The 14,924-nt window shown below is 42.3% G+C and overlaps 1 protein-coding gene across 1 annotated transcript; it reads left to right on the top strand.

Annotated features, from left to right (window-relative positions):
- The first annotated feature begins 8,619 nt into the window (after positions 1-8,619).
- pnn (pinin, desmosome associated protein) lies at positions 8,620-13,844 on the top strand. The gene is made up of 9 exons (XM_029493731.1): positions 8,620-8,753; positions 9,220-9,300; positions 9,622-9,693; positions 10,158-10,233; positions 10,444-10,538; positions 10,699-10,774; positions 11,238-11,393; positions 11,622-11,760; positions 11,909-13,844. The coding sequence occupies exons 1-9, from the start codon at positions 8,641-8,643 to the stop codon at positions 13,150-13,152; spliced, it is 2,052 nt and encodes a 683-aa protein (XP_029349591.1). The 5' UTR covers positions 8,620-8,640; the 3' UTR covers positions 13,153-13,844.
- Positions 13,845-14,924: the final 1,080 nt, after the last annotated feature.

Genomic DNA, 14,924 nt, shown 5'->3' with positions numbered 1-14,924 from the left:
CAAAAGGAAGGTTAATAATCAGATAGACCAGATTTCATTTCATTTAATGATTGCTTTCTGTTAGAAATATATATTTTAAAAACCCACATTTCACTCCCAGACAGTCTTCATACATGGAGGCTCTTTGTCCAGAGTTGATGATTTGGCTCTTTCCACACACACTATAGCTATTCAGCTCATCTTTTGAGGCTTGCTGGGAGCTGGAGATAATCCCATCTGACAATGGGTGTGAGTTTAAGTATGCCCCAAACAGATCGCCATTCTATCACAGGGGCTAGTTTGCCTATTTCTGATTATGGAGACATATTATGAGCCTTTAGGCTGAAAAAGTACAGTGATATTTTTTTCTGATCCCCCCCCCCCCCCCCTGTGGGAAGACCTGGGATGTCCCCGCAAAGAAAGAAGAAGTGAGATTTTGGCTCTAAGGCAGGAAATCGGGCACTTGGATAGCATTTGACACATTCCGAGACAGACATGGTCCGAGCAAAACATAGCCTTTTCAAAAACACTGTCAGTGGGAAATGACCTGTCCCTGGTCCCTGTGTCTATAGCTAAATATTGAGCCATCTTGTGCCTGAAGACCTCTGGAGACTCACTGTTCTTCAAACATTTGCTCCCCAATTTATTGGCCATGTGACGTGTGGTGTTTGTTGCTGTCATTGTAAGTTCAAGCAGCACTATGAGCTACAGTAGCTAGGAGTGTTAGCATGTGTTTTAATTTTTATTAGAGCGTGCCTGTATTATCTGCACAAGTCTTCATGTACAACTTTCATGTATATCCAGTAGAAATGTATGTGATAAGACGGTATTAATGCTGTGTGTGTGTGTGTGAGAGTGAGAGAGAGAGAGAGAACAGGTCATCACAGTACAGCCAGCGTACGTTTTCTCAGTGTATGTGTGTGTGTGTATTTAAGATGGGGGCTTTCTCATGTTCAGCAGTATAGTCTTCTCACTTCTTACTGCAGCAGGAAACAGGATCTGAAATTGTTCTCAGGGTACAATTGGTTTTCAGAAGGAGAAAGGAGGATGAAAGTAACAGTAGCTCAGGCCTCAAGCTCACTCGCATGTTTCTTCAGAGTCACTGGATCTGCTCTCCTCCTTTTATGTGTTTTAAGCTGCCAAAGACCACAGTGGAACAAACTTTAACTCAGACACAAGTCTATCTGAAGTGCCCGCCGACGCACACACTGGCAGGAGGCTGGTCCAGTATGCTTTTCTACTCAAAACGCCCTTCAAGTACCTTATCTGTTACTCCCTTCTTTTCACTTACTCCTTGTGGTTGCACTCCACTCTGCTAATCTTCCACTGACAACCATCGGTCTGTTTTTGCGTGTCTCTTGTTATACTGTGGACCATATTCTGCTGGATTATATTAAAAGTCAACAGTCTCACTCAGTAGTTTGAGTGAAGGTTTGTGTTCGTGGCTTCAATCTGACTTCACAAATTTAGGATTTCACCCAAGTTGTATAGAATGGATATTACAGAAGTGGCATTTATGTCCAACATAAATCTGGTGAATGAGGGTTGGCAGCATTGTTGCATCTACAATGCATTTTGCTGTGGCCTGGTAAAGCCAAGCCAGGGCTTTCTTAACCCTAAACCCAGAGTTGCACCATGTAAATAATATTTGCTCATCGCCATGTGTACTCCCTCCTGTTCTTCATCACCTGTTTCACTGTGAGGAAAGAAGGAGTGAATGTAAAAACTGATGGCAAGGAGGACACAAAGCTTGGTTCACTCTCAGAACGTGTCAGGGACGAAACACTTCCTGAGATGCATCCAGAAGCTGCAAAGGCCACTGTGCCTGATGTGTTTAATTGATGTGTGGCCTGCAAAGTCTGTGATCAAGGTCAGATTTGACAAGAAGTGTTTGGAGTTGTGAAGATTTGCTGCTAGAGATCTGCTAGGAACATTCCACAGAAGGCGGGGTCGCTCAGGCCACTTGAATAGCAAACAGTTTACTATGTGGCCAGAGTCTGCATGACAAAGTCTTTTTTTTTTTTTGGTTGTTTGTTTGTTTGTTTCTTCCTTTTTTTTTTTTTTTCCCCTTTCGTTTTGAATGGTCTGTTTTTGAAGGGATTGGGGAGGCAGCTAGCACTGACAGTCACACCAGATCACCAGCTGGTCTGAGCAGAGTGGGAGTGTGAAGCCATTTAGAAGTGGCTGTTTAGTGTGTTGCTTTTTTTCAAAGGTCAACTGTATTTCTAATCTGTGTTTCTGCAATGCCAACTTTTATTTTCCTTTCACGCTTCTGCGTCCTGAGGCCACGCAAGGGGCTTTTGTGTCTGGTACACAAAAGGTCACTGGTGAAAGCACTCCACGCTGACTAAATGTGCTAATTATAAGGACAACCTCCTCACTGAATCAATCTTCCGGTGAAAGAACGTGACAACTGTGAGAGCTCAGTCCTCATATTTAGTACACATGTAACACAAAGAAGTCACAGTTCACCTTCACTATGGATACAAAGGGGCACCTGGAGTCTGGGCTGGACTTGTTTCAATATGCAGACAGTCCTTTGTGTATAAATATATTATACTGAACACAAAGTCTGCTAGTGAGTTAGCAGAGCCCTATCTTTAATGAGCTCTGCTCAAAATGACAGGTTTGGGGGCGTTAGAGAGAAGATGCACGGTCAGTTATTCAGGAGATCATTACCAGCAGTTACTGTACATTCTTGTGGTCGCAGCCAGCTCAGTCTGCCCTTTTGAGATGTTGTCTTGTTTTGTTTTTCTGTGATCTTTATATGCATTCTTCGGGAAATCCTGGAAGATAGCAGGGCCCCTGTAACCTGATGGGAAATTAAATCCACAGAGCTGGCCTCTAAAGCAGTCCATCTGAGACAGTTGGCCTTGACACTTTAGTAAAACTTTCACAATTGCAGAGCTGTAGATAAACAGGAATCTGGATATGTCTGAGCAACTAAGCCCATATACAAAGAGTTGTTTGACACTGTGCTTCTTCCTAATAGCCAATGCTAATCCTATGGACATTACCAGAAGTGTGCATGTTTAAATCTGTACCAAAGCAACAGACTGTGTGAGATCTGCATCAGTATAAACGCAGGCTCATCAGACATAACCATTTTCATTTCTCTTTAATCATTGCTCAGACATGAGAGCTGGTGATCTTGACTCTCAGGATGTTTGCTATGTTTTGGAAAGAACTTTAAAAGCAGCTATCGAAAAAGAGGAAATAAGTGGGTTCTGGACCTAAAGCCTTCCCTTAAAGAGATTGATATGAGGGTTACATGTGACCATTGAGAGACAGGGTTTCCTCATCACAATGTGAGATTCCGACTCTTCCTGTCAGTTTTATTTTTTTAATCGAAATGCTAAGACCATAGACTACTATCAGTACGTGCAGGACTTTGAATGAGCTCACACAGGGCTGGACTCAGGCAGGAGCATGAAGAACCTGATTAACATCCTGATGTGTGTTTCTGTTACTGGGAGAAAAACACTGGATGTGCATTGCACTCGTATAAAATCAGTCCTGTGTAACAGATAGAGGTGTATGAGGCTAGTACTAATCTCAGTGAAATGGAGGTTCAAACAGGGCAAAGCTATCAGGAGCTGGCCACACTGAGACTGTAGAGGAAGTTTGGATTCTCCAGTTTTCTTTTTTGTTTTTTCAGTTTTAGCCATAGCTGACACCAAATTTGTTCCTCCAACCAGCTTATTCCACCATGACTGGGATACATTAAAGCTGTCATCATACACGTGATATTCTGCAGTTCTGAAGACAAGTGTAACATGGCTTTCACAGCCTTACCTGTCCGAACTCTGTCAGTATCTCTGGTGCATGCTGCAGTTATTGATGGATCACCTGGCAATAGCAAAGAACTGATAGATATTCATGCTTGGTGTCAGCTGGCTATCGTCATTTAGATCTCAGCTGCTGTGGCTCTGATGTTTCTGGCCACTAAACAAAGTGTTTGTTGTCAAGTCTGGAGAGCCAAACCTCCTAATTAGCCAGGCAGGCAGGCCTGCTGCCCAGTCCAGCCTCACAACTATGCAAGAGGAATGCATATAATCCACATTTTTTTTTTTCTGTTTTTATATTTAGTTTTTCTTTTTCTCACTGTTGTGCAGTAGAAACGAAGACGTAAACTAATAAGAACTTGCAATGACAATACTTGGCCTTATGATGATTTATGAAATCTTATCATTTAGTTTAAAGATCTTTTGATTCTGGTCAGCCAGCCCAGCGACAGCAGCGGTGACGGCGGGCTCACTCTTGGTCTCTGTGAGACTGGCTAGACGGCCCCAGTTTTATCGTGGTACGAATGTTGTGCATTTGTTTAAAATCAGGACAGTTTGCAATAACAGCAGTCTTACTAGTGGCCACATAGGGGCACAAGCAGTGCTGACAGCGCCCGGCTGCATCTTTAGAAAACCATAGAGGAAGAAATATAAACTATATAAATAGATATATAAACTCACATAGTGCATATTTGTAGAGGTCTCAACAATGCATTACCGTGGTATACTCTTATGCAACACATGTCCGGGTTCAATTTATGAACATGAAGTATATTATGAAATCACACAGACTTTGTAAATGGAAAGCTACGTGTTGTGTGTTTTTTGCAAAAATGGTTTTACCATCCTTAATGTTGAATATTTGTTATGTTCCTGTGTGACTGTTTGTCAAAGTGAGCACATAGCAGTGGGTTTTACCTTCTTTCTGTAAGCAGGGAACCAGATGTAAACCAAAACACAGCAGGACCGGATTTCATGCACAATGGAGCATATTTAAAATGCATTTTATTGTCTTTCTAAAACGTACAAATCTGATATGTGCACAGCTTTTAAAACAAACAGATGAATCTACTTTCTGCTCACCTCTGCACATCTGACACAGAGCTAGGTGTGTGATTTCAGATGATTGGTTACAATAACAATAACATGGATTATAACTAGTTATGGCCAAGTGAATAGGAGTCCCACTGGTGTCCATGTAGCATTTTAGTCGTTAACCTTGATGAAGTTAAGGTTGAAATCACATGAAATTCTGATTTGAAAACTTCCCAGCTGTTTATTGGCTCAGTCTGCAGGGAAAGAGTGTTCTTCAGCTGAGAGGGCTGATTTTATTAATGAAAACGGTGTTGATCCATTGTTCTGTTGTGGAGGAAGGGGGGGGTGCATTACAAACCTCCATGTTAAACCTCTTAAATGACAGGTGGCATACACTTGAGGGGTCAACCTGCCGAACGTTGATTTGAGTCGATGTTGAATGAATGCTTCTCTTCTTTTAGTCAGTGAATAAAAGCATTAAAAAGTCATTTGTTTCCGTTGTCTTCTTGTTTCCTGCCTTCTTTTGCAGCTTTATAAAGGATTATACAGAATTGACTCCAAGCCAGTTGGTTATTGTGTTCTCAATGGTTGAAGAGATTGTGGTGTTGTTCTGCAGGAAAATAAGAAAAACGTAATAAAAATGTAAGAAAATATGTAATAACAACGAGACTTCCAACACCTGTAACATTATGTGGCTGTAAATTGTGAGTGTAAGAAGTAAAATGGCAAAAAGAAGCTAGAGAGCTACTCCAGGATCACTGGGGTTATACAGCCATACCAGGCATTGGACAGGAGTGGTGTACAACCCTAACAGGTTGCTAGTCAGGGGAAGAAACAAACAAACATTAACACTCATGTTTGCATGCAGTCACAAAAGTCCCCAGGGCATGCACGCAAACCCAGAAACGTTTCTGTGAGGAGATACTGCCAGACAACGACTGTGCTGCACACTTGTATGAAATAAAATTCTGCAGTAACGCTCAATGTAATTAATGGTGTTAGATGGCATACCAGCTCTGCTGAGGTGTAGGTGTGTGCAGGGTATGTCAGACTATAAGAGCTGAGTCTAGTTGTAATTCAATCAAAAGAGTGTTCGTCTATTTAGCTCTGGAGCACACAAACCTCATATATACTGTTTATCTACATTCACATAGTATTTAAAATAAATGATCTGAGTAGACATGTGTCCACTTGATAGTCATAAATGAAGTGGTAAAAGCTAATGCGCTTGTTTTATCATGCTACCCTTTGTGTTAGGGCTGTGCTTGTTTGACAAGGGGAAGTTTAACTTGAGCTCTTTCCGATCTCTCTCGTGAGAAGGCCACATGAAGCACATATGCAAATGTAATGCAGCCACTGTCATCATGACAACACAATCGAGGGAAGTTGGGTGGTTGGTGATGAGCAGACAGAGAGAAAAAGAATGATGGCTTTGTGCGCTTAATATGATGAAAAATCCAAGATGTATATAGGCAGAAAACAACAACTCACTCACTCGTCCCACTGAGAATTACCATCCATCCAGCTCCGTCAGTCTTTTGGAGCAGTCAGTTCATCCTGGCATCATGGTTGCACATTTTCTGCTCATAAAACTGATTAAAAACATGTAAATGCCATAGATAAGAATGTGGGGAATGCCACCATTGGCCCATGCCAAGTTTTTTCCAAACTTGTTTCACAAGTTTACCAAAACCTCCACAATCTTTACAAAGTGATTAGATGGGTCACAAGATGCCACAAGACTCACCTGTTTGCTTACTTAACAGCTATTATTCTGTTACCTCGGGGTAAGGCTGGCCCGTGTTCGCACCAGGCTGTTGAATTCACACAGAGATCATGAAGAGACACAGATTGATTTAATAGACATGAACAGTCTTGCTGTTGATATCTTACACTTACAGAAATGTGCCCACATGCACGCACTTGCACATAAAACCAGAGAAAATATGTGCCTATGTACCTACATTTTTTATTTTCTTTTTTTTTGTCTTTTGTTTTGCTCAGCGCTAAAAAAAAATAGTTTGTTCACGTCTGGATAATGAGGCTATGAGGTTATCATGTACTAACATAATTAAACTGAAACAATTTGCTACCAGCTCCCACGGTTACCATGGAAGTGACAGACAACAAACATGGAGAGATTGAATCTTTCAAGGTTTCATCCCAGACTGAATGAAACGACGAGATAAATAAAATGTTTGAAATGAGATTTCTATTGTGTAATTGTGCACAATGGTCTGAATTTATATGAAGACGTTAATCAGAATGACAATGTTTTATCATGTTTTTACACAGATTTCCCTTGATGTAATGCTCTTAACATTAAGGATGACACAGAGTACGAGTTTCCAGGTGTTTGTCAGATATATAGAGAAAACTTAAGTGTTAAAATTTTCAAAAATGCTATAGTGAGTTATTATTGTTGAAGGCAGATTTCTCTTCTGTTGCTGGATTCATGGTAACGTCACACTGTACTTCAGCACACAGGATATTGCATGCTACTGTTAGAGTGCTGCCTTGCAGCAAAATGTTAACATTCATGTTCTACCGCTTATCTGTTCCTGGGTTGCAGGGGGTGCTGGAGCCAATACCAGCTCACACTGGGTGAGAGCGGGGTGCACTCCGGACAGGTCAACAGTCCATCACAGGGCCAACACACAGAGACAGACAGAGACCAACAACCACTCACACTCACACTCAGACCTACAGACAGTTTAGAGTCACAAGTTGACCCAAACATGATGTCGTTGGACGGTGGGAGGAAACCCACACAGGCACAGGGAGAACAAACTCCACACAGAAAGGCACCAGGTCCGTGAATCCTTCTTGCTGTGAGGCAACAGCACTAACCACTATGCCACTGTGATGCCCAAAATGTAAACAATTTATTTACATAAACAGAGCACTAATGTAACACACACATTAACTGCCACAATGCATTCAGTAGCACAAGAAATCCTATAGAGTTGTGGCAGTTTGAGCCGGAGAAATCAGATTAAATCCAGCAGTGCTACATGCTGATTGGAACCAGGAAACTACTTGTGGTTTTTATTGCTCACACTTTCATATGCAAGAGCTGGAGGAGCTGCAAAGGCTGCAAGGGCTGCAGGAGCATAGGACAAAGAGATTCAATTTTCACCACAGCACTGTACGGTTCAAAGCACAGACAGGCACAATGAGGCCACAGCTGTCAAGTGAGAAAATACTGACTGTACACTGAGACAGGAAGCCAAACAACCCAACACTTGACTGTCTTCTCTACTGTTCTGAATACAATCTATAGCAATACCTTTCCATGTCTAACTTTTCTCCATATAAAGTCAGTTACTTTTGAGATGTCTCAAATGTTGTGTCATATTGTTTAATGGGTATAATAATGTGTAATTGTCTGCAGGTAGCCTAGTTAAACAGTCATTATGAATTTGCAAATACTGCAACCTGCAGCTTTCTAATTCCTGCAGAACAGTTACATATGCTGCGGTTCACATTAAAGCATGTTTGCTCATTTCAGACAGTGAGCTTTGTTTCCCTTTATTTAATTTTCAGAGCAAGTTATGCACAGTCTGCTTCGTTCATGTGCGTGAATAGGAAGTGTGTGAAGAGTGTTTCCTCTTTGATCAGAGAAGTTGTGACCATCGTCAGGCATTCATAATGTAGCCAGCCGAGGTAAAGGTCAAGATAACGTTTCATTAGGAGCAACAGCCGGCGGTATGCACCCCTACGGCGCATGTCTGCTGCAGTTCAAAGGGAAGAAGAAGAAGAAGGAGGAGGCGGACCGGAGTAGACCGGGGAGGTCCGTAGAAGAAGAAGGGACACGTGATTCGCGCTAAGTGGAAGCAAGATGGCGGTGGTAGTGCGGAGCTTGCAAGACCAGCTCGAAAAAGCCAAGGAAAGCCTTAAAAATGTGGACGATAATATTCGTAAATTGACAGGACGTGATCCCAATGAGTCGAGGTAAAAGGCCGGAGTGGCAGTTTAGGCTTTGCCCCATTTTTCGCTATAAGCTCATAGACCTGCTAGCGACCAAACCACCAGGCTAGCGTGAGTCGGTTCAGCTTGTTAGCTACCTAGCTAGCAAGCAAGCATTGGTTTTGTCCTAGCTGAACCTGCACACATATCAACCTGATGTAGTACCCCCGCAGAAGAAATGACTAAATCTGTAAACAATAATATTTTTTTTCCTGTAATAGAGTATAATGCCGCTCAGCTCCTCGTTGCTCGGCCTTGAGGTAGGCGTCGGCTGCGAGATGCCGCTGAGATCACTTGTTTGATTAGACTCCGCCTCTGACAAAGCAACGGCATGATTTCTGGAGAACTGAGAATTTGATATTAATTTACCGGCTCACGTTAGCAGACCTACAGTTTGGTGTTTGTATTCACGGTGTTTTGTTTTGTTTTATTATTTTTTTTTTGTTTACAGGCCGGGCCAGATGCGCCGGCTCGGCGGCCCCATGGCAGGTGGTGTCGGAGGAGGTAGAGGCAGAGGTGTGAACCTGCTCAGGTACAACTGCGGCTACGTGCTGCCAACATTATGTAAATTCACTGTCCATCAGTATTGATGGGTGGTTTGTGAAGGCGTAAACATTCAACTCTCACCTTTGGCAACGGTATTGTCTGTCTCGTTACATTGGCAGGGCTTGTGTGTGTTTTATGCTGAACTTTGTGTAATTTCCCCAAACATTGTAGCCTTCACGAGTGTAATGTTTAATGAACCGCCAACTTTAACATGCACTTCAGAATGATGATTGTGTAGTCTCAGTGGGCTGGAAATACATAATCATTTACAGGCATCCTTTGAGGTATGACTTGTGTCCCCAACCAGGCGCAGTCTCTCGGACATTGGAGGCGGCGGCCCCCCTGCCAAGCAGAGGGACATCGAAGGAGCGTTGCTCAGGTGAGATGGAAAATTGGGAGCAATTTATGTTCACGCACTCCAAGGCTGCTCATATCTCCAAAATAGAATGTTTTTAACTTATGTGGGTGAGAATAAAAAATTTGCAAATTAATTGACAAATTAATTTGTTCCTCAGCCAGATAAAGTAAAACATGTCATTAACACATACATTATCTCTGGTTTAATGAATCAGAGTGAGCGAAATGCTAAAATAAGGAAAAATGTTGCTGATGAGACTGAGATTGAAATGGTATTTTGAAGAGACTGGTAAATCTGAGATGAAAAAAAGTGAGTGAAATGAAATTAATTGTTTTTGTGTCGTGACACTGCCCTCCTTATTTCTTAACCTTTCCTCGTACCAGGGCCACGGCCTTCAATTTAATTAGCTCTTTAAGCTGTGATACTAGGATTTAAGATTTCATTGATTTTGATGTGTATCTCTTAAACTTGTCTTGTGACTGCAGGCTGGCGGGGGACCAAAGGGCCAGGAGAGATGTGCGTCCCGACAGCGACGCCGAGGATGATGACGATGTCAAAAAAGTATGATGAAAGCGTATTAGTTCATTTGTACAGCCTATGGGTTGTATAGCCATGTATTCTGTTTGGATATTATTGGATTAGCTCAAACATGTTGAGTGTTCATGAGAAATACTCTACATTGTATTCTCTTGTGGTTAAGCAGATGACTTGACTTGTCCATTAATTTAATATATTTTACACATCACAAAGTAGTGCTTTTCGCTTTCTCAGCCGGCGTTGCAGTCATCGGTTGTCGCTACCTCCAAAGAGCGAACACGCCGAGACCTCATTCAAGACCAGACCATGGATGAGAAGGGTAAACAGAGGTACGTCACCATGAACCTAGCAGAATTGTATTTAAATTGAAAGGTAATTGTGGAGATAAATACAATAGAATTATTTGTAAAGTGAAGATAGCAAAACAAAAGCAAACTGTGTTGATTTATTTAGATTGTTTGTTTAATCATTTTGTGTTTTCTTGGACAGGAATCGGCGTATGTTTGGCCTGCTTATGGGGACACTGCAGAAATTCAAACAAGAATCCAACGTCTCTTCAGAGAAGGTGCTGAGATCGTTTCAATCGATTAGTCAACTGTCGAGCTGAAGCAAACATATTCCTTCTTTAAGTTGGCAATGTTATGCAGAAAGGAAATGACATAAAAAATGCCCCTAAAATTTTCCATTGTTACGGCTTTAGATGTTGGTTTCAATCAGTGTGTGTAGCATCTGATGAGCTACAGAATATTTAGAGTTCTTGATTTTTAGAAATTTATGTAATATAATTGGTGCTTGTGCTACAAAAATGCCCTCTGTTCTTAATGTCTTGAATTTCTTAATCACGTTGTAGTTCAATATCTGTAATATTAGGAACTCTAAAACTTGAGATTTACATTCACTTTAACAAGGCTATATAAACAAATATTGAAATGTTTGTCCAATTAGTCTGGTCATAATTTAGTTATGTTAAAAACTGTTTTACTATTAATTTCTCTACTTGATTCAGTCTTCTGTTTTTGCCCCCACAGCAAAAGCGACGTTCAGAAATTGAACAGAAGCTCGAGGTTCAGGCTGAGGCAGAGAGAAAGAAGGTGGAAAATGAAAAGAGGGAGCTTTTTGAAGAGAGGAGAGCCAAACAGACTGAGCTGAGACTGCTGGAACAGAAAGTTGAACTAGCTCAGCTGGTATGAGACTTTTACTTTCAACATCATCTGTAGTTCTACTTTCATTGCAATAAAAACTTAGATACAGATAAAGACCTGGCAAAAGGATGGATGGGGGTTGGTGATCTGAAGTAAAATGGAGGATGCAAAAGAAATTTTGACATGACTTGTGACAATTATTTAACCGAGTAAGTTTATCTTTGCTTTCCATCTGAAATGAATGTAATTTTCGCTTTCATCCACCCACAGCAAGAGGAGTGGACGAGCCACAATAATCGTCTGATGAAATACATTCGCACTAAGACAAAGCCTCACATCTTTTATTTGCCTGGAAAAATGTGCTCCGCAACACAGAAACTCCTCGATGACTCCACCAAGAAACTAAATGGTGAGTAGAGTTTTTTATGTTTAGTGCTGTGTTGTTAGTGCTTATGTTTCTTTGAATTAATTTTTTTTTTATACTTTAGCAGAAACAATCCAGTCACATGTGTGGACATTAATCACCATGTAACCTGTGACTCTGTATATCATGACAGCTGTGTTTGATGAGAGGCGTGAGGCTTTTGCCGAACACCTCAACAAGATGGAGTCCCGTCCCCGGCGACAGCCGATTCGTGACCAGGATGGCAACACCGCAGCAGCAGGGATGGACCGGCCAGCGGAGGGTAAGCCAGCAGGTCAGGTAGTCAAGGTGACAGGTAACAAGGGGGATGCAGAGATGGAGGAAGATGAGGAGGAAGATGAGGAGGATGAGGAGAGAGAAAAGGAGGGGGATAGGAAGGTAACAGAAAAGGAAGACAGGGAGGAGAGGGAGGAAGAGGAGGCAGAAGGGTTGAAGAAGGCAGATGAAGAGGAGAGGATGGAGGTAGTTGAGGAGCATAGTCTGAAGAAGGAAGAAGAGGAGGGGGTTATGGGCAGAGGTGATCAGAGGGAAGTAGGAGACAAGGAAGAAAGTCCAGGGTCAGAAGAGATGGAGGTTGGGGGGTTGCATGAAGACAGGAGGAAGGAAGAGGCAGGAGAAACACACAGCAAGAAGGGGCTCACAGATGTGCAGAATGAGAAGGCCCAAGAAGCCCAGTCCTCTGAACCAACCACAGCCCCCCAAGACGTTCCAGACACCTATCAGCAGGCCCAGCCCACAGCCACTGCAGGGGAAGCAGCTCTGCAGTCCTCTGAGACCCAGGGGGCTTTTTCTACCCCAGAACCCCATACAGCTGCCTCTGTACCTGGGCAGGATGTCTTCATCCCCAGCCTTGAAGTCCAGGACTCGGCAGTAGAGAACCAAGCTGTAGAAGGGAAATCAGTGGACGAGGCCCCACAAAAACTGCCTGATTCCCAGGAGATCCCAAGCATGACCCCAGCCAAGGAGGACGAAGACAGCGGCAGAGGGAGGAAGATGGAAAAGGAGCCAAGGAAAGGCCGCAGTCATAGTAACAGCTCTTCCTCTTCTTCATCTGGCTCATCCTCCAGTGGAAGCTCCTCCTCTTCCTCTGGATCCAGCCGCTCGTCTTCATCATCGTCGTCATCCTCATCCTCATCATCCAACAGCAGCAGCCGCAGCCGAGACAGCGGTAAGCGCAAGAGGAGGCCTTCGGATAGAGGCAGAGACAGAAAGAAAGGAGAAGACAGAAGTCATAAGAGAGGAGGTAGTAGTGGAGGAGGAAGGGACTCAAAGGGATCAAAAGAGAGGAGGAAGAGGAGGAGCGAGGAGGGAAGAGGCAGGTCGTCTCGGAGCAATAGGGAGCGTAAAGATAGAGACAGGAAGGACAAGAGGCGCTAATCTGGTTCTCATGCAGCCTCTCTAATTTGGGAACCATAGAAAGCGCTGAGGGGAAAATACACATCCAGCTATTTACAAATGCACGAGATGACAAAGTTTTAAACTAGTATTAAAACAACCTGTTTTAACATGAGATTTTTTTTCAAACTATTGAAAGGCGATGTCTGATTTACATAGAAACCTCAAATGGTTGGTAATTGTACAAGTTCTTCCCCTTGGCAAAAGATATAAACATACTGGACTTTAGTCTCACTGGTGCATCTGGCAGAGCATTTCTTTTTCGTCTCTAATTGGGCTCCGTACCCAACAGATCTGAGTTAGACGAGATCATTTTAATCCAGATGATTTATTCTGACAGTTAGATTTTAAACGGGTGTTTATGATGCTACAACGAAAAAATTATGTTTTGTTTGTTTTGGGTTTTTTTTATTTTTTTTCACTCTTTTCATCCTAGTCACCAAGCCACAGGCTGGAATATTAATGGTTATGATAGCAAACAATTGCACACAGTAGTTGTGTTTTCAAATTAATGTGACATTGCTGTTAACCCCCATTTATTTTAACTAGTTGATCGATGTCTTGGCCCCTGTATCCTCTTCACATGTGATGAGCAGAAACTGTCTTTTTCAAAATTGTTTCCTTCATTTTTGTATCAAATGATAATCTGCTTCAAAATAAAGGTGAAGTATTTGTGGAAATGTGTCGGTCGTTTTTAGAATTGGATTAGGATTTACACTGAGTTTTCACAATTTTTTTGACAAGTCTTGTTAGTCATTTGCCCTTTAAAATGTAAAATTGCTAAAAGCTGGATGACAATTGAGATTTATTAGAAATCCACTATGCAATGATTCTCAAAACTGAAATGAGGAAACAGTAGATTAACAGTATTTTTCATTAAGAGGCAACATTGACATAGAAACATGGTGAGTGATCAGCTAAGATGAAGAGGCAATTTGAATATTGATACTGTGAGAGCCCGAAGAGTTCAGTTTCAGGGACGTGTGCCGCTCGATGGCCATTATTTTCCACAGAGAAGCATCAGAGCCATGTGGAGAGCAGTGTCCTTGACCACGGGAGAAAGTCCATCTCCAAGAAGCTCAGCAAATACTAAACTGATTTTCCACACAGTGATAGATGGGTATGCGGCACAACGTAATAAGGATTCAGTAGGTTTTGAAGGTGGAAAGTAGTTTCAAGTCTGTGTTTACTGCTCATAGTTAAAGTTAGTGTTTGGTGTTTGTTTACAATGGTGCAACTGATGGTCAGTCTGCAGTAAAACTGACTGAGCTTTGTCTGCATACATTTCAGTTCAAATAAACAGGAAGTTGGCAGAGCCAATAGTCTGAGTGGATGGTAATGTGGCCTATGTTTAGCTTGATGCTCGGGGTAAATTACTCACAGAGACCTGGGGGGTATTCCAGGTAGGATGTTCAACAAACTCTGAGTACCCGATCCCAGAACAGCTGATCTGAGTTCGTTCAGTCAACTCACCTGCTGTGTATGTTCACTTTGAGTTGCGCGCGTGCACAACCACAACTTCCATAAAAAGCCATCATCAATGGAGCCCCGATACAGTCGAGTAAAAAAAAAAAGAAAAAAGATCCAGTTATTTCAACCCAATGGAGTTGGAGGTCTCAATGCAGGCCTATGGAGAGGATGAGCAATGTAACACCGCTGCAGCAGCAAAGGAGAAAAAACTACTACCCGAGTCAACGCGTAAGTTCGGATGTACTCTTCGATTGATTTTACATTTAACCGTAAGACATTGTAGC

Source organism: Echeneis naucrates, chromosome 22, assembly GCF_900963305.1.
Source record: "Echeneis naucrates chromosome 22, fEcheNa1.1, whole genome shotgun sequence".
In the NCBI taxonomy this organism is placed as follows: Eukaryota; Metazoa; Chordata; class Actinopteri; order Carangiformes; family Echeneidae; genus Echeneis; species Echeneis naucrates.
This window is presented reverse-complemented; position numbering and strand designations above follow the sequence as displayed.